The 17418-nt window shown below is 43.8% G+C and overlaps 1 protein-coding gene and 1 non-coding gene across 9 annotated transcripts in view; both read left to right on the forward strand.

Annotated features, from left to right (window-relative positions):
* The window catches only part of CHD4 (chromodomain helicase DNA binding protein 4), a 28585-nt gene extending 11869 nt beyond the window's left edge, over positions 1-16716 (forward strand). For 3 of the 8 annotated variants that reach the window (XM_045186879.3, XM_045186882.3, XM_045186881.3), the window contains exons 16-40: positions 332-532; positions 724-861; positions 1106-1227; positions 1353-1526; positions 1883-2024; positions 2110-2241; positions 2351-2468; positions 3802-3926; positions 4260-4497; positions 4637-4812; positions 7322-7502; positions 7587-7673; positions 7764-7852; positions 7954-8087; positions 8436-8580; positions 8692-8857; positions 9114-9211; positions 9329-9458; positions 9732-9803; positions 10108-10245; positions 10508-10616; positions 10728-10860; positions 14618-14816; positions 15747-15910; positions 16086-16716. In XM_045186879.3, coding sequence (XP_045042814.2) covers positions 332-532; positions 724-861; positions 1106-1227; positions 1353-1526; positions 1883-2024; positions 2110-2241; positions 2351-2468; positions 3802-3926; positions 4260-4497; positions 4637-4812; positions 7322-7502; positions 7587-7673; positions 7764-7852; positions 7954-8087; positions 8436-8580; positions 8692-8857; positions 9114-9211; positions 9329-9458; positions 9732-9803; positions 10108-10245; positions 10508-10616; positions 10728-10860; positions 14618-14816; positions 15747-15910; positions 16086-16103 — 3429 coding nt within the window. In that variant the 3' untranslated portion in view covers positions 16104-16716. Of the gene's footprint in view, positions 1-331; positions 533-723; positions 862-1105; positions 1228-1352; positions 1527-1882; positions 2025-2109; positions 2242-2350; positions 2469-3801; positions 3927-4259; positions 4498-4636; positions 4813-7321; positions 7674-7763; positions 7853-7953; positions 8088-8435; positions 8581-8691; positions 8858-9113; positions 9212-9328; positions 9459-9731; positions 9804-10107; positions 10246-10507; positions 10617-10727; positions 10861-14617; positions 14817-15746; positions 15911-16085 lie in introns of all 8 variants that reach the window. The other 5 variants (XM_024579110.4, XM_024579112.4, XM_024579109.4 and 2 more) reach the window with 3 other exon arrangements.
* On the forward strand, positions 8895-9034 carry LOC112322112 (small Cajal body-specific RNA 11). Its single transcript, XR_002976603.1, has one exon. It is a non-coding gene; the product is annotated as a small Cajal body-specific RNA 11 (non-coding RNA).
* Positions 16717-17418: the final 702 nt, after the last annotated feature.

Genomic DNA, 17418 nt, shown 5'->3' on the forward strand with positions numbered 1-17418 from the left:
TTGACACACGTATACAGAGGAAGATTTGGGGGAATGGAGCCAGGGGTAGGATTAGTGGTGGGTGCATAGAGCCTTAGTGCTGTGGGATGGATTTGTGTTGAGATCAGTGAACTCTGGGTGGAATTGGTATGGGAAGACTTAATGGAAGAGGTAAGGTTTTGAGTTCCCTGCAGTGGCGGGTATGGCTTTGTGGAAAGGAGTGGGCAGGGTGGGAACACCAGTGCACGTGCCAGTCCTCAAATAGCTGTTGGCAGCAGGCAGAGGTAGGACCTGGGGTTGTAGCAGATTGGGCCCTTTGTCCTTACTCTGCTGCTTCTTATCTTCCTCAAAGGGTCATTCCAAAGGCCCCTTCCTAGTGAGTGCCCCTCTGTCTACCATCATCAACTGGGAGCGGGAATTTGAAATGTGGGCTCCAGACATGTATGTGGTAACTTATGTGGGTGACAAAGACAGCCGGGCCATCATCCGAGAGAATGAGTTCTCCTTTGAAGACAATGCCATTCGTGGTGGCAAGAAGGCCTCTCGCATGAAGGTATCTCAGTGGAAGGGAAACTGCTCTTGAGGGGAGTTGTTGCTGTGGGCTTAGTTTGCTTCCTTGTGACTGGGTCCCTGGGGTGAGGCAAAACGATGACAGCTGGAAGGAGGGAAAAGCCCCATAAGTCCCTTGGGTTTACTGATGCTGGAGAAGTTGAACATTAGTGACCAGGTTGCTGTCTTGTGCAGAAAGAGGCATCTGTGAAGTTCCATGTGCTGCTGACATCCTATGAGTTGATCACCATTGACATGGCTATCTTGGGCTCTATCGACTGGGCCTGCCTCATCGTGGATGAAGCCCATCGGCTCAAGAACAATCAGTCTAAGGTGAGGGGAAAGAGGGAAATTGTGGCCTCCAGTGTTAGCTCTTAGTATCATCCACTCATTAAGGGGAGACTTAGGAGGAGACAAAAGGGGATGGTCTTTGCTTTTGGTGGCCAGGCTTTAAAAGAGAGATGGAGTTGGGGGTGGGGGACCTAAGTGTTGGGCAATGAAACAGCTTGGAGTTCTGCAGAGGCATACTGGAGCCCTGTTTTCATTGAATTTTACCTCTTCTCCATCTGTTCACCAGTTCTTCCGGGTCTTAAATGGTTACTCACTCCAGCATAAGCTGTTGCTGACTGGGACTCCATTACAAAACAATCTAGAAGAGCTGTTTCATCTGCTCAACTTTCTCACCCCTGAGAGGTTCCAGTAAGTATGTTTATATATAGTCTGATCATAATTCTGCTTCTGATTTTCCTGTTGTTCATTTCTTATATCACTTTCCTTTCTTCCTTTCTCTGTCTCCTACAATGTTTCCCTTTCTCTTTCTGAAGCAATTTAGAAGGCTTCTTGGAGGAGTTTGCTGACATTGCCAAGGAGGACCAGATTAAAAAACTGCATGACATGCTGGGCCCTCACATGTTGCGGCGTCTCAAAGCCGATGTGTTCAAGAACATGCCATCCAAGACAGAATTGATTGTGCGTGTGGAGCTGAGCCCTATGCAGAAGTACGTTGGGAGGGACAGAATATTGACTTCATTTTGCAAATATTGTTAGATATCTCAGTGGAAGGGAGCCAGTCTGCAAACTGTTTCTTAACTCCTCCCCACACTCCGCCTTAAGGCATCTCGTGACAGGACCAAGCAAGGCCTAGAGACATCTGATGCCAGGGAGCTGGAGCACTTGGTTGTTACATAGTTAGTCATACCGTACCTTATTTAAAATAGTGGTGGTGGTAGTTGTTCGCCTTCCGTAGTCCCAAAGAGAGATATGTTGGAAGGAAGATCTCAGATCTTAGGACTGTATTTTGAGTCAACGTGAAGACTGTTGAGTCTGACTTAACCTTCCTCCCTTGCCCATGCAGGAAATACTACAAGTATATCCTCACTCGAAATTTTGAAGCACTTAATGCTCGAGGTGGTGGCAACCAGGTCTCTCTGCTGAATGTGGTGATGGATCTTAAGAAGTGCTGCAACCACCCATATCTCTTTCCCGTGGCTGCAATGGTATGCTGTGCCACCTCTTGTTCTTCCTTGAGTTAGAACTGCTCTATTAGGCTTGCTTTCAATGTTCTTTTGCTTCTTTCCTCAGGAAGCCCCTAAGATGCCTAATGGCATGTATGATGGCAGTGCCCTAATCAGAGCATCTGGGAAATTATTGCTGCTACAGAAGATGCTCAAGAATCTTAAGGAGGGTGGGCACCGTGTACTCATCTTCTCCCAGGTATTATGTGGGCTGGGGGCTTTAGGTGATAGCAGCAGATAACCCTCAGTGACATGAGGGAAGGGAATATCACCTGACTTCCCCATAATTAAACTTGCTCCTTTTTCAGATGACCAAGATGCTGGATCTGCTAGAGGATTTCTTGGAACATGAAGGTTATAAATATGAGCGTATTGATGGTGGAATCACTGGGAACATGCGTCAAGAGGCCATTGACCGCTTCAATGGTATGTGGGAAGGAGTGGCTTACATCCAGCCATCTTTGGATCAGTCGTTTGTTCTTCTTGTGCATCTGCTTTTCTGCACAGTTCTTGTGGGTCTTTGTCAATTGATAATGGAAGAGTAAATCTTCAGAATGTCTCAATTGGAAGAATGTATTGGACTGTTCGTAGGAGATTTTTTTCTTTGAAGTCTTCATTCTTTTGGTAGAAAGAACATTTTCTTTACCACCAACCCCGCCACCCCACTTTGTATCTTGAGGGCCAGGAGGGACCAGGACTTACTCAAATGCATATAACAAGTTAGTGGCAGACTTGTCTCAGTAGCCATTACCTCTTTTTTTTAAGAAAAAAAAAATAATTTTGGCCCTGGCTGGTGTAGCTCAGTGGACTGAGCGCTGGCCTGTGAAGCAAAAGGTCTCATCAGTTCAATTCCCAGTCAGGGCACATGCCTGGATTGCGGGCCAGGTCCCTAGCTGGGGGTGTACAAGAGGCAACCAGTCAGTGTTTCTCTCACATAGATACTACTCTCCCTCTCTTTCTGCCCCCTCTCTAAAAATATATATCTTTAAAAAAATAATTTTGGATTGAAAGAAAAGTTGCAAAAATAGTGTAGGGAGTTCATGTATTGTATTCTTCACCCAGCTTCTCAACAGTTTTTATAACCGTCGTACAATTATCCTAACCAGGAAATCTGCACTGGTATCGTACTGTTAACTAAACTAGGCCTTAATTGAGATGTCACCAGTTTTACCCCTAAAGTCCTTTTACTACTTCACGATCCAAGCCCAGATCCCACATTGATTAGGTTGTTGAGTCTCTTCCTATTGTGACAGTTCTTCATTCTTCCCCTTTTTTCATGACACTGATAATTTTGGTGATTATTGGTCAGCTACTTGTGGACTATCTCTAAGTTTGTCAGTTTTCTCATGATCAGATAGAGAGTAGGCATTTGGGGCAAGAATACTAGAAAGCGATGCTGTGTCCTCAGTGCATTGTATTGCGGTGGCGGGGGAGGACATGGTGTGAATGCCTCATTGTTCTTGATGTTAACCTTGACTACTTGTACAGGTGCTGTCTGTTGAGTTTCTCCACTGAATGGGAAGAAAGTTATTTTTCTGCTGTAATAGATAAGTATCTTAAGAGATATCGGAGACTGTGGTGATACCTTCTTTCTCCTTAAACTTTCACATTAATTTCAGTATCCACAGGTGGACCTTTCTTAACACCGATTATTACTGTGACATTAGCTCATGAGGTTTTATATTTCTGACATTCCTTCTACATTTATTAATTAGAATTCAGAAGACACTTCTAATGGTGTTTTTGGTTCCTTTCCTAGCACCGGGTGCTCAACAGTTCTGCTTCTTGCTTTCCACTCGAGCTGGGGGCCTTGGAATCAATCTGGCCACTGCTGACACAGTTATTATCTATGACTCTGACTGGAACCCCCATAATGACATTCAGGTGAGCAGAGGTAGCAGCCTGTTACTGAACTTAATAGAAGTGAGAGCTCCACCATCTGGAATTAGTTTTTTTCAGGGGAAAACAATCGATTCTTTTTATGTCTTTCACTATATTGTAAACCAGAGAGTTTGGGTTATCTGTGGTTCTATTTTGGGTAACATGATAGAGGGTGGTGTCTGTGGGCAGGGGTGCAAAAGGAAGTTTTGTATAAAGCTAAGCTGCAGCTCCTGCCTAGTGCTGGATATTTGCTTCTAATGTGGAAGTCTAGGCAAGAGTGAAAGCAGGAAAATATGGTTACTTCAGTTTCTGGCTTCGTTTTGTGCCTATCTCCAGGCCTTTAGCAGAGCTCACCGTATTGGGCAAAATAAGAAGGTCATGATCTATCGGTTTGTGACCCGTGCATCAGTGGAGGAGCGTATCACACAGGTGGCAAAAAAGAAGATGATGCTGACGCATCTAGTGGTTCGGCCTGGGCTGGGCTCCAAGACTGGATCCATGTCTAAACAGGAGCTTGATGACATCCTCAAGTTTGGCACTGAGGAACTATTCAAGGATGAAGCCACAGATGGAGGTGAGCTGGTCTAGGGCTTGTTTTGGTGTACAGCTTGGCCTCTCTAAAGGGAATTTTTGGTTCCTAGGGTCCTGTAGAACTTGCTTTTTCTGCTGCAGCTGCCGAAGCTGACTTTGGGGTTTTGGACCCTTGATTATAGGAGGAGACAACAAAGAGGGAGAGGATAGCAGTGTTATCCACTATGATGATAAGGCCATTGAACGACTGCTGGACCGTAACCAGGATGAGACTGAAGACACAGAATTGCAGGGCATGAATGAATATCTGAGCTCATTCAAAGTAGCCCAGTATGTGGTGCGGGAAGAAGAAATGGGGGTGAGTATGAGTCCAAGGCATTGCTTTGCTTGGTGATTGGTTCAAAAATTGGAACTGAGACTAAGATTATTTAAGACAGGAAGAAAATATTTGTAGGCAAGTAAGTACATTGATGAGTTAATGTGCGTTGTCTTGAAAATAAATACTGTAACATACGACTCATCACATTTTCATCTTTGCCATGGCTGCCAGGAAACCCACAGTGAAATTTCACACTCAAAACAGTTATATTAGCTCTTTATCAGAATCTCATTTTCTCTTACGTACTTTATTAACCCTACGAGTAAACTTTGCTAGTTCAGGTCTCGTTTGGAGAAAAGACAGGAAATAAGAATATACCTAGAGAGCCTGTCTCCCTATACTTTTTAAAACAGAATGGTTGTTTTTCCTTTTTTCCTCTTCCCTTCCTTTTCTTGGTCTTTTTTTAGTAAAGAAAGAGAAAAAACACTGAAGCAGTGATAAAATATGTGGCTTCTGTAATGACTTTTTCTCCAAATGATAAAGTTGGGTATCACATGAAAAAAGTTTTGCTTTTTATGTTTGTTTTTTAAAGATTTTATTTATTTACTTTTTAGAGAGGGGAAGGGAGGGAGAAAGAGGGAGAGAAACATCAGTGTGTGGTTGCCTCTCGCACACCACCTATTGGAGACCTGGCTCACAACCCAGGTATGTGCTTTGACTGGGAATCAAACCAGCAACACTTTGGTTTGTAGACCGGCACTCGGTCCACTGAGCCACACAAGCCAGGGCTAAAATTTGTTTTTTCCTTTGGTCTTCTTTAGATTACTCAGCTAAGAGTTCTTTGAATTGACTTAAGTTACTAGTGGTCTTTACCATCTTTTCTCATCCTTCCAACTTAGAACTATCTATCTTGCTGTGTTTTTCTGATATGTATCTATTACCTGTGTTCTTGAAGGTGATCTATTAACCTCAGTGATGTGTAACTGCTTGGAAAGTCTGACATAGGTCTTTAGAGTAGATTCAATCAAAACTGCCCTTTTGAAGGTGCTCCCTATTCCTGTCAAGGCAGTTACTATATGTGGAAGGATTGGCAGCATATGCTTAGAGTTTGGGAAGGGAGGGGTGGTACTCCCCCTTGAGTTGATAACCACTGCTAAGGATTACACAGGTATACAGATGGCCCTCTTACTAGTGGCTGCAGCTGCTGTTTATAATATTTTAAAGTTTTGTTTTTTTTGAGTAGATAATTCATATGGTTCAAGATTCAAAAGATAAAAAGGTAATCTCTTCCGCCTCTGTCTGCCTACCTAGTTCCCTCCCTGTGGATGACCAGTGTGTTCAGTTTCTTGTATATCTTTCTAAAAATATTTTATATACATACAAATTACTATATATCCATATATAGACACATATGAATATACTCACAAATATGTTTTTTTTTCTTTTTAAGCCCAAAAGTAGTTTCTTATACATACTGTTCTCTACCTTGCTTTTGTCTACCTAATAAATCTTGGAGATACAGTCTAAATCAGCACATAAAGAGCTCCCCAATTTTTTTTCTGCATAGTATGTCCTTGTTTGGAAGTACCATAATTTATTTATTTTTAAAAATTGAGGTATAATTGACATATATCATAATGTTAGTTTCAGATGTACAACATCATGATTTGGTAATTGGTGTTTATACTGTGAAATGATCACAGTAAATCTAGTTAACATCTATCACCATATAGTTACAATTTTTTTTTCTTGATCTACTCTCTAAGCAACTTCCCATATATGTAATACAGTATCAGTAACTGTAGTATCAGTAACTGTAGTCACTGTGCTGTACATTACATTCCCATGACTTATTTATTTCATAATTGGGAGCTTGTACCTTTTAAGCCCCTTCATCCATTTTGCCTACCCCTAATCCCCAACATTTATTTAATTAGTTTAATAATGATGGATACTTAGGTTGTTTTTAATATTGGCTGTTAGCAGCAGTTTAATTCTAATATAAGGGAGTTAGAATCAGTTAGTGGTCCTGAAATGTCTGGAAACAATGTAAGAAGACTTTCAGAAGAGCATAAAAATTATAAGAACATAAGATGATATATTTGCACAGTTGATAAACTTAGGAAGTTTAGAAGAACAGGAGGGCTTATGGCCCTTCTATTTCATCTGTTTTGTAGGGTTTCAGAAGTGGCTACATTCTGCCTTGCTAAGGCTCTAACCTCTCTCTTGTACGTTTGCTGTCTTCCAACTGTGTATGCATCAGTACAAGGGTTTAGAAGAAAGCACACTATCTCTTCCTCCGCCTCTTGTGATAATGGCTCTCTCCCATGTTTTTCTTTAGTTATGTTGACTGCTGATCCATATAGAATTATGAAGAGCCATGTTAATGTTGATTCAGTTTTTTTCAAGTTCTTAGGTCCAAGCAGGCACACCAAGTATTTGAGTCCAGTCATGAAAAGGAGCTAGTAGAATGGGAACTGTGAGGACCAGGGGTAGCTGGTGGTGCTGACTTCAGCACCCCTGAGTCCTGGCCCTCCCTCTGTCCCAGGAGGAAGAGGAGGTAGAACGGGAAATCATAAAACAGGAAGAAAGTGTGGATCCTGACTACTGGGAGAAATTGCTGCGGCACCATTATGAGCAGCAGCAAGAAGATTTGGCCCGAAATCTGGGCAAAGGAAAAAGAATCCGTAAACAGGTCAACTACAATGATGGCTCCCAGGAGGACCGAGGTGTGTGTGGCCGGCCCCGCCCCCCACCCATGGGCCGTTCCACTAGAGCAGTGGGCCCCGCTCATCTGCCCTCTCTCCCTCCAGATTGGCAGGACGACCAGTCCGACAACCAGTCCGATTATTCGGTGGCCTCAGAGGAAGGTGATGAAGACTTTGATGAACGTTCAGAAGGTGAGGGCTATGCCTTTCTGCTGATTGTTTAAGTATTTCTTCATCTAGTATCTTTACTGGTGTCACTCATGCATTCTTTTCTTTTTGCAGCTCCCCGCAGGCCCAGTCGCAAGGGCCTGCGGAATGATAAAGATAAGCCATTGCCTCCTCTGTTGGCTCGTGTTGGGGGGAATATTGAAGTAAGTGCCGTATGATTCTTAAGAGACGTGGGTGAGTGCCAGTATTGGGTCTTTGGTAAAGTAAGACCTACTCCTTCTCACCTAGTTCCTTCTCCCCCTAGGTACTTGGTTTTAATGCTCGGCAGCGAAAAGCTTTTCTTAATGCAATCATGCGATATGGGATGCCACCTCAGGATGCTTTTACCACCCAGTGGCTTGTGAGAGATCTGCGAGGCAAATCAGAGAAAGAGTTCAAGTAAGTTGAGAGATGGAATAGGGCTGATGTGTAGAGCAAGGTTTGCTTCTCATCTCTGGGCATTTCATTGCACTAGTCCAAGCTGAGCTGGGAAATGGGTTCTTTTCTCTGATGAAATTGGCAGACGAAGCTCTTAGTAATAGGGTTCTTTGTGTTCCTAGCTCCTCTGGAAGAGAACCTTGGGCATGGGGTGGGGTCTGGAGACCAGCCTTCACTGTATTGGTGGGCTTTAACCTCAGGATGGGGCCAGAGTAGTCTGGGATATACTTGACTGGGAGTAAGAATGAATCTGATCTAGGAGTTGGCATGGCTGCTATTTAACTCATTTCTCTACTTCTTCACTTACAGGGCTTACGTCTCTCTTTTTATGCGGCACTTATGTGAGCCAGGAGCAGATGGGGCTGAGACCTTTGCTGATGGTGTCCCCCGAGAAGGCCTGTCTCGCCAGCATGTTCTTACTAGGATTGGTGTCATGTCCTTAATTCGCAAGAAGGTGAGCCCTGAGCCTCTCTCCGTTGTTCAGGTTCTGGGGAAAACTGGAGAGCCATTGGAAAGGAGCCTAGAGCTGGAATTGGGTCTTCAACATCTTGTCCTGTTGCGACAGGTTCAGGAGTTTGAGCATGTTAATGGACGCTGGAGTATGCCTGAACTTGCTGAAGTAGAGGAAAACAAGAAAATGTCCCAGCCAGGGTCACCTTCCCCAAAGACACCTACTCCCTCTACTCCAGGGGACACACAACCCAATACTCCTGCACCTGCCCCACCTGCTGGTAAGTCTGCCTGGTACTATCATTTCTGCCCCTTTTATTGTCCTGGCCTGTGCTTTCTCTGCGCCCCTTTGCTCAGTTGTAACAGGGGAGTCCGGCAGGACACACAGCAATCTCCCTCTCAGTTTAGGAGGGCCGTCCTGAGTGTAGGGCTGGCTCTTAAAGGCACGAGAGGACAATAAGATGAGACAGACTGAGGAGACATGACCTCTCTGATCTAGGATCTTCTTCCTAATTATTTGTGTTCTCTTGTTTGCAGAGGATGGGATAAAAATAGAGGAAAACAGCCTCAAAGAAGAGGAGAATGCAGAAGCAGAAAAGGAGGTTAAATCTGCAGCCCCTGAGGCCACCGTTGAGGTAAGTGGTGGAGGTGACTGGATGTCATACCAAAGGCAGGTGGATAAACCTGTTCTTCCTTTTTGATGCCAGTCTATCTGCTTCAACTTCTGCCTTTTTTTTTCCCCCCCTTTGAAGTGTCCACAGCCCCCTGCCCCTGCCTCAGAGGATGAAAAGGTGGTTGTTGAACCTCCTGAGGGAGAGGAGAAAGTAGAAAAGGCAGAGGTGAAGGAGAGGACAGAAGAACCTATGGAGACAGAGTCCAAAGGTATCCACATTTCGAGCACTACAGATCCCTGTGTAAACCAGTCACTTTTGGACTATCAGCCAGGCTGTAGAGATGATCAAGAGGAAGTAACACACTAAAGAATCCTATACCCTTGTTTTAAATTGTGGGTGTGCCACCCTTCCGCTCCACTTAAGACATCTTTTAAGACTTGAATCATAAAGATTTCAGTTTAGGATTGTTCCAGTTAGATACAGTGTGGAACAGAGGAGGCCATTCTTTAGATACACTCTCAGTGTGATCTGTTCCCTCCAGGTGTTGCTGATGTGGAGAAGGTAGAGGAGAAGTCAGCAATAGACCTGACTCCCATTGTGGTGGAGGATAAAGGTGGGTGTTTGGAGAAGCTGCTCGTGGTTTAGAAAGACTCTAAAACTAGAAGCAAGGACTTCATCTCTGGGACACCCCCTCTTCCAATCCCCAACCTTCGTATTCACACTCATGTAGCCATTATAGCAAGTTAAGACTTCCATTTGTCCCCACATTTAGTTGTCACTGGGCCAGTGGCACCTTTTCTGGGTTTGAGAAACACCTGTATGGAGAAAGGGTGGAGGTGGATATCTTACAGCACGTAGTGCTGTGGATAAGGGCCACAGTGTCTGGAGCTAACGTTTTTCTTCTGCATATCCTGTAGAAGAGAAGAAAGAAGAAGAAGAAAAAAAAGAGGTGATGCTTCAGAATGGAGAAACCCCCAAGGAGCTGAATGATGAGAAGCAGAAAAAAAATATTAAACAGCGTTTCATGTTCAACATTGCAGATGGTGGTTTTACTGGTATGAAAATGAGGGGCCCGCTGGGGTTAGAAGGACCTGAGGTGAAGTTAGAGGAGTTGTTAGAAACCAGAGTGCAAGGGCTTCCCCTCAGCTAGATGAGGGAATGCCAGGCTGATTGCATACTCCTCTGGGCTCCATGTTAGAAAGCCACAGGTGTACTGTTAAAGTGGTATTGTGGGGGGCAGGAATAAATAGCATGTTAAATTCTCACAGATGTTTGCCCTTTTTTTTCCTCTTCAATCTTCCCAAAATTCTTCTTTAGAGTTGCACTCCCTTTGGCAGAATGAGGAGCGGGCAGCCACAGTCACCAAGAAGACTTACGAGATCTGGCATCGACGACACGACTATTGGCTGCTGGCTGGCATCATAAAGTATCCTTTGCCTCAGTCTGGGTTGTGATTCTTGGTGAAGATTTCTGAAGGTTCCACAGATTGAGGCTCTTACTTTCCTTGTTTTGTTTTTCCTGAACAATTTTCCAATAGCCATGGCTATGCCCGGTGGCAGGACATCCAGAATGACCCACGCTATGCCATCCTCAATGAGCCTTTCAAAGGTGAAATGAACCGTGGAAATTTCTTAGAGATCAAGAATAAGTTTCTAGCACGGAGGTTCAAGGTGAGCAGGGTGGGGAGGGATACCATGTTGAAGTGACAGCTCTTAGAGTACAGAAGGTACTGCAAAGGAGGGAGTCTGTGCATTCAGCCATACTATTTATTGTGTTCTTCTGTGTACTTAACTTTTTGTATTCCATGAAATGCTTTGTTCCCAAGTATCTTCATTATTAAAGGTCAGGACATACAGACTTGGAAATTAACCAGATGTTCAAGGGCTGAAGATGACTGACTGATGAATGACACAGGCTCTAGTTCACTGGGTGTGTTGGGAGAACACTGTAGGTTAGACTTAATAAAGATACAGAGGTGGACTGAATTGGATCTCTGAGATGGTTGGGCTGTCAGTGGGCTAGTGATACTTTTTTTGTGTCTGAGAGTCTGTGTGGATAAGGGGTGGAGTGGATGCAAAAGGACCTGCGAAGGCAGAGTTTCATTTTTAGAATAACGGGCTAAGAAGCCCAGAGCTGAAGGGACTCTTACTCAGAAGTTCAGCAGGTATGTATTGAGGGCACTTTGTGTGCAGACCATCAAAATAGGAAAATGGGATGCCGTGAAGACGAGACATGTGGCTCTAAAGCCAGGTGCAATTGGGGGAGTAAGGAGTGTACACTAATAAACCTTCAAACATTATGTGCCAAGCATTGAGTGGCACAGAGATAACAAAGACAAATAAGGCATAGTGCCTGTTCTCAAGGAGCTTTCAGTTTAAAGGAGAGGCAAATGTGTGATGAAATGAATGCCATTCTAGATGTTGGGGGGGAGACTGCTGAATCCATAAGAAAGTTCTCCAAAGGGAATCTTAGGAGCTGGGAGAGAGTTCACAAATGGCTGCCTGGGGAAGGTGGCATTGGAATTAAGGTTTGGTGAATGTAATGGAGATTGTTGAATAGAAACAGGAGGCTCTTTGAACTAAAAGGCATTAAATTGGGCAAAGGCATAGAGGCAGCAGAGCTTAGGGGATTTGGAAACAGCAAGTTAGCCCAGTTGGGTTATAGAAAACACTTAGGAGAGATAGGTTGGAGAGAGAGTTAAGAGCTAGAGGGCAGTAATTGGTTTCTTGGCACCAGATGAGAGAGTATGGACTTCACCTTACAGTTAATGGGTAGCTATTGAAGGTCTGTGAAGAGTTTTGATATGATCAAGGGAAACAGAAACAACACTTGTGAAATCACAGAACTATCAAGTAGGCAGTCATGAGGTAGTAAGGGTTGGGCTATGACTCTGGTTGGGGGAAAGGGAAAGGATAAAGGAAAGGAAATAAAACACCAAAGAATTTACAGAATTTACTTAATTATTGTAGGGGTCAGCAAACCTTTTAAAGGCCCAGATAGTAACTATTTCAGGCTTTGTGGGACATACAGTCTCTGTTACATACAGTCAACTCTGTCATGTGAAAGCAGCCACAGGTGATAAATGAATAAGCATGAATGTGTTCCAATAAAAATTGATTTATCAACACTAAAATTCGAACTTCATAATTTTTTTTAATCCTCACCTGAGGACATTTTTTTTCATTGCTTTTAGAGAGAGGAGGGGAGGGAGAGAATGTGAGAGAGAAACATAGATGGTTGCCTCCCATATGCACCTGGACCGTGGACCAAATCCACAACATAGGCATTGTGCCCTGACTGGGTATTGAACACATAACCCTTTGGTTATGGGACAAGACTCCAACCAACTGAGCCATACTGGCCAGGGCCATATAACTTTTGTTAAGTGTCACAAACTATTCTTATTTTGACTTCTTTTCAACCATTCTAAAAACCATTCTTAGCTCTTTGGCCATACAAAAACAGCCAGCAGGCCAGATCTGGCCCCCAGGTCATAGTTTGCCGACCCATTGTGGATCGGCAAACCCATCTCTGGATTTGAGATGCAAAGGAGTAAGACTCCATTGAAGCTTTGAGCCTGAATCACTGAGAAAATTTAATTGTCATTGGCAGATCAGGGAAGCGAGGAGAGGGAACAGTTTGTAGATGAGAATAAGTTAAGTCATTTGGTACTTCTCACAAGTAAATAAATTTCCCAGTACCTCTACCACCATAAACAAGTGGGATCAAAGAAATGATCATCCATACATGAGTGGAATCAGAACAATAACCAGAATAATCAGTGCTTGAGCTGCAGGTTTGAGAAGCATCAAATCATTTGTGTATAGGTTCTGGCTGACCTAGAAGAGGAAAGATCTCTTGGGAGAATGCTTTAAAAGAATAGCAGCAGGCCAAGGGCTGGTCCTGGAGAAGGCTCATAGTTTGGGGCAGGAGGGAGTTGGTAAAGGAGATGGGGTATATGGATTGAAAGTAATTTTTGGTCTGTTTGGGAGTAAAGTAGTAGGCCATGATGGAGCCAGATCTTGTGAAAGAAGCAACAGCCCATTGTCCTCATACTGTCCTTTTTCCTGACCCCCTTCATGGATTCTCTTTAAGAACCAGTGGATACTTGAGCAAAGTAAGTCTCATAACTTGTGAATGAGCATTCTCTCTTTTGAAATGTATTTCAAAGAACCTTTTGCATAGTTCTATCAGACAACAGGTACAGGAGTTTGTTGTAATATAATTTTTGGTGTTGGGGCCTAGAGGCAACCAAGACGTTTGGCATTGGAAGTGTAGATAGATAAAATGTGATTCACATCGTGGAGCACTGAGCAACCACTGAAGAAACAAAATACATGTGATATAACAACATAAATGGGCCTTTAAGAAGATAGGTAGTGGGGAAAGGAAGAAAACATTTTATATAAAGACTCAGTAAGTACATTAGAAGGGTCACTTATTGGTGAAGGAAAGGAATGGGAGTGAGATATGGAGACAAAGGAAACAACAAAAATAATTTTAAAGAGTAAAACAATTTAAATGATAATCACATGGTAGGTATATCCATAGGATGGACTACTGTGCAACCATTAAGAATGTGTATGCTCTGGCTGGCGTGGCTCAGTGGTTGAGTGCTAGCCTGTGAACCAAAGGGCTACCCACTGGGTCCATTCCCAGTCAGGGCACATGCCTGGGTTGTGGGCCAGGTCTCCAATAGGGGGCGCGCGAGAGGCAACCATACATTGACGTTTCCCTCTCTCCCTCGCTTCCCCTCTCTAAAAAAATAAGTAAAATTTTAAAAAACTATAAAAAGAATTTGTAATAGCCCTGGCTGAGTGGCTAAATTGGAGCACTGTGCCATACACCAGACTGGGTTCGATTCCTGGTCAGGGCACATACCTAGGTTAAGGGTTCAGTCCCTGGTTGTGGTGTGTAGGGAGGCAGCCAGTGGAAGTCTCTCTCACATTTAGTATTTCTGTCTCTGTCTCCCTTCCGCCCACGTTCGTCCCACCCTCCCTCCCTCCATCCTTTCAAAATCAATAAAGATATCCTCAGGTGAAGGTTACAAAAATTTTTTAAAAGTGCAGTTAATAAGGTGCTTACTACCTAGCTTTGAGTAAAAACATCTGTATATGTAATTTCAATTATATAAAAAGTATCTATGGAAAGAAAAGCCTCAGAACGTTAACAGTATCTTTAGGAGGTAGATTTATTTGTAATTTTAATTCTTTATACATTGTGTATTTTCTGAATTGAGTTTTTATCACTTTTGTATAAAGGAATCAATAAAGGGTAGAGTTTTAAAAACATGGACTTGTGAAAGAGTAAAAAAAAAGGAATTTATTGGTGAACTGCTTGGGTGTGGGGGAGGTTCTGAGAGGCCCATCAGAAATAAGCAAAGTGAGTATTAGTCCAACTCCTGTCTCCTCCTTATCCCTTGTCCAGCTCTTAGAACAAGCCCTGGTGATTGAGGAGCAGCTGCGGCGAGCAGCTTACCTGAACATGTCAGAGGACCCCTCTCACCCTTCCATGGCCCTAAACACCCGCTTTGCTGAGGTGGAGTGTTTGGCAGAGAGTCATCAGCACCTGTCCAAGGAGTCAATGGCAGGAAACAAGCCTGCCAATGCGGTCCTGCACAAAGGTAGCCAGTGGCTCCCCTGCCTCCTGCTGACTCGGAGTCCTTTCTCCTTTGCCTCTCCCCAACACACATTCCTTGTTTCCAAAACCTTTTTCAGAATTGTTTGGGAGCATAGGATATCCTGGGGATCTGTACCTTCCTCCTTAGAGGCAGTCAAGGACAGTAGTTTCCTTGCTTCTTTTAACTCTTAATATATTCAAGTTCTTGGAGGTGGAAAGCAAACCAGAATAATAATAGTGTCATCTGGGATACTTTAGAGGTGATTTAAGATCCAGTCAAATTCTAGACCCCTTTCAGCATTTTGTTTCTAATTAAAGTTGAAACATTGTGAGGGAGGTGGAGGGTGAAATGAGGAAAGGAAGCCTGTTATAAAGGAAGGGAGGTAGGTCCAAAAGGTGGAGAGGAAAGAATGAGAAAGGAAACAAAAGGAATGGGCTTCTTTCAAGAAAGTAGAGACAGAGACAAAAGAACATTGAGAGTAGGTGACTTTAAAAAGCATAGGTAAAACACGGTCATGGGGAGGTAAAGTACAACACAGGGAATAGAGTCAATAATACTATAATATGTATGGTGTTAGTTGGGTACTATACTTAACAAGGGGTTAACTTTGTAAAGTATTGTTTAACTACTATGCTCTATACCTGAAACTAACAGTATCGAATGTCAACTGTAATTGAAAAATTAAATTAAAAATAAGGTATAGAATCATGGGCAGTTGCAACTGGAATGTGAGGAACAGAAATTTCAGGAATAGGAATTTGAGCATGGTAGAGGCCAGGTCAGTTGACTCTGATAAAGGACCATATACTCTAGCACTAAAGTACATCAGTTAGCTTGGTCACTGAGAAGTCATGGTCAGGGCACGTGTCCACTGTGGTAAAGAGGAGCTTGGTCTTGACCACTACACTCACCATGTTTTTGTTTTTCCCTATGCAGTTCTGAAACAGCTAGAAGAACTGCTGAGTGACATGAAAGCTGATGTGACTCGACTTCCGGCTACTATTGCCCGAATTCCCCCAGTTGCTGTGAGGCTACAGATGTCAGAGCGTAACATTCTCAGCCGCCTGGCAAACCGAGCACCTGAACCTACTCCACAGCAGGTGGGATCATTGTCTTCTGGCCCCCTGTTCCAGCAAAGCCATTCTGGAACTTGTAACTCTTTCTTTCTCTAACTGGGCATGGGCAGGTGGGGCTGAGTTAACAGGGAGTTCTCTTGGGATCTGGTGAATACTTGTGGTCTGAAATTCTGACTCTCATGGCTCTCTTTTGCCATAGGTAGCCCAGCAGCAGTGAAGATCCAGATTGAGGATAACCATGTCCAACGCTCCACCGCTGAGCAGTGACCTTCCTCACTTTCCCTTGCCCAGCTTCTCCCCTGGGGGCCTAAGAGACCCTTTTCTTCCTTCTGCCCATCTTCCACGTTGTAAAGGAACAGCCCCCAGTGTACTGGGGGAGGGGGGTAGTGAGGGGCAGTGGTGCCCTTCCTGCTGGAGAGACATGCAGCAGTAGCGCCGGCGCCATCTGCAGGGAGCTGGCGGGCTGGCTGGCCTTCTGGGCCCTGGCTTTCCCCACTGTAACATCTGTTACACAAAAACTGTTGTGGGTTCCTGCCGGGCTTGAAGAAAACGATCTGAATTTCTTTGTTCTTTTGGTTTTATTTTGTTGATTTATTTTGTGTTTTCTTTTCTCCTTTTTTGGGGTATTCAGAGTGGGCTGGGCCCCTGGGTGAGACACAGCTACCTCTGTTGGCATCTTTTTAATACCAGGAACCCAGCGGCTCCAGCCACGGCTAGAATGAAATAAAGTGGAAAGAAAAAAAAAAAAAAAAAAGAACCAAAAGCATAAAAATAAATCCACAGCAAAATTTCTTGATGAAAATTGAAAATAAAAGTTTCCTTGTATTTTAGTACTCTGGTTCAGTGTGGGTATAGGTGCAGGTGAATGAATGTATGACTATAGAGTTCTGGGAAATGTGTAATTGAAAACTAAAGGTTTCCTTATGTTCTGATAATCAACAAAAGAGCCATATCCAGTCTATGCACATGCCCTACATGCTCCCGGCCAAGGAAGACTGCTCATTTAACTCCTATGGAAAATGAGGTTCAAAAATTACTTGGCTTCATACTCTATACTGCCATTTAATGGCTGAAGAAGTGGACTTTTCTGGGCTGTAGATTTCTCATAAAATAAAAATAGCTGCCTTCTAGAGTGAGTCAGAAAGGTAAATCCAGTAAAGGACTTGGAACAAGTTTTTTAACAGCTACTAGGCACTACCTTAGTATTTACTTGAAGGCCGAAATTGTTTTTTCTTGTTCACTTGGGTGAAGTCAGGATGTAAGATTTCCCCCCCCCCACCCCACACCGTCCAAATCTAAACCTAGGCAGAGAAACCTTACTTGACATGTTGAGCAGGGGGGGTTTGGTGTCAAGAAAGGGTTCCCTAATCAAAGAGTTGGGAGTTGTGGGTAAGGGGCCCGGGATGACACGGTCTTGAGACGGGAGGAAGGGGGGAGGGTGCCTGGAGGAGGGCCCTGCCAATACGCCTTGTTTTGAGGTGAGGGGGTGACTTCAAGTACAGCTTCCCTACTGAAATCGGCAGTGAGGCCAA

Source organism: Desmodus rotundus, chromosome 3 (assembly GCF_022682495.2).
Source record: "Desmodus rotundus isolate HL8 chromosome 3, HLdesRot8A.1, whole genome shotgun sequence".
Taxonomy (NCBI): domain Eukaryota; kingdom Metazoa; phylum Chordata; class Mammalia; order Chiroptera; family Phyllostomidae; genus Desmodus; species Desmodus rotundus.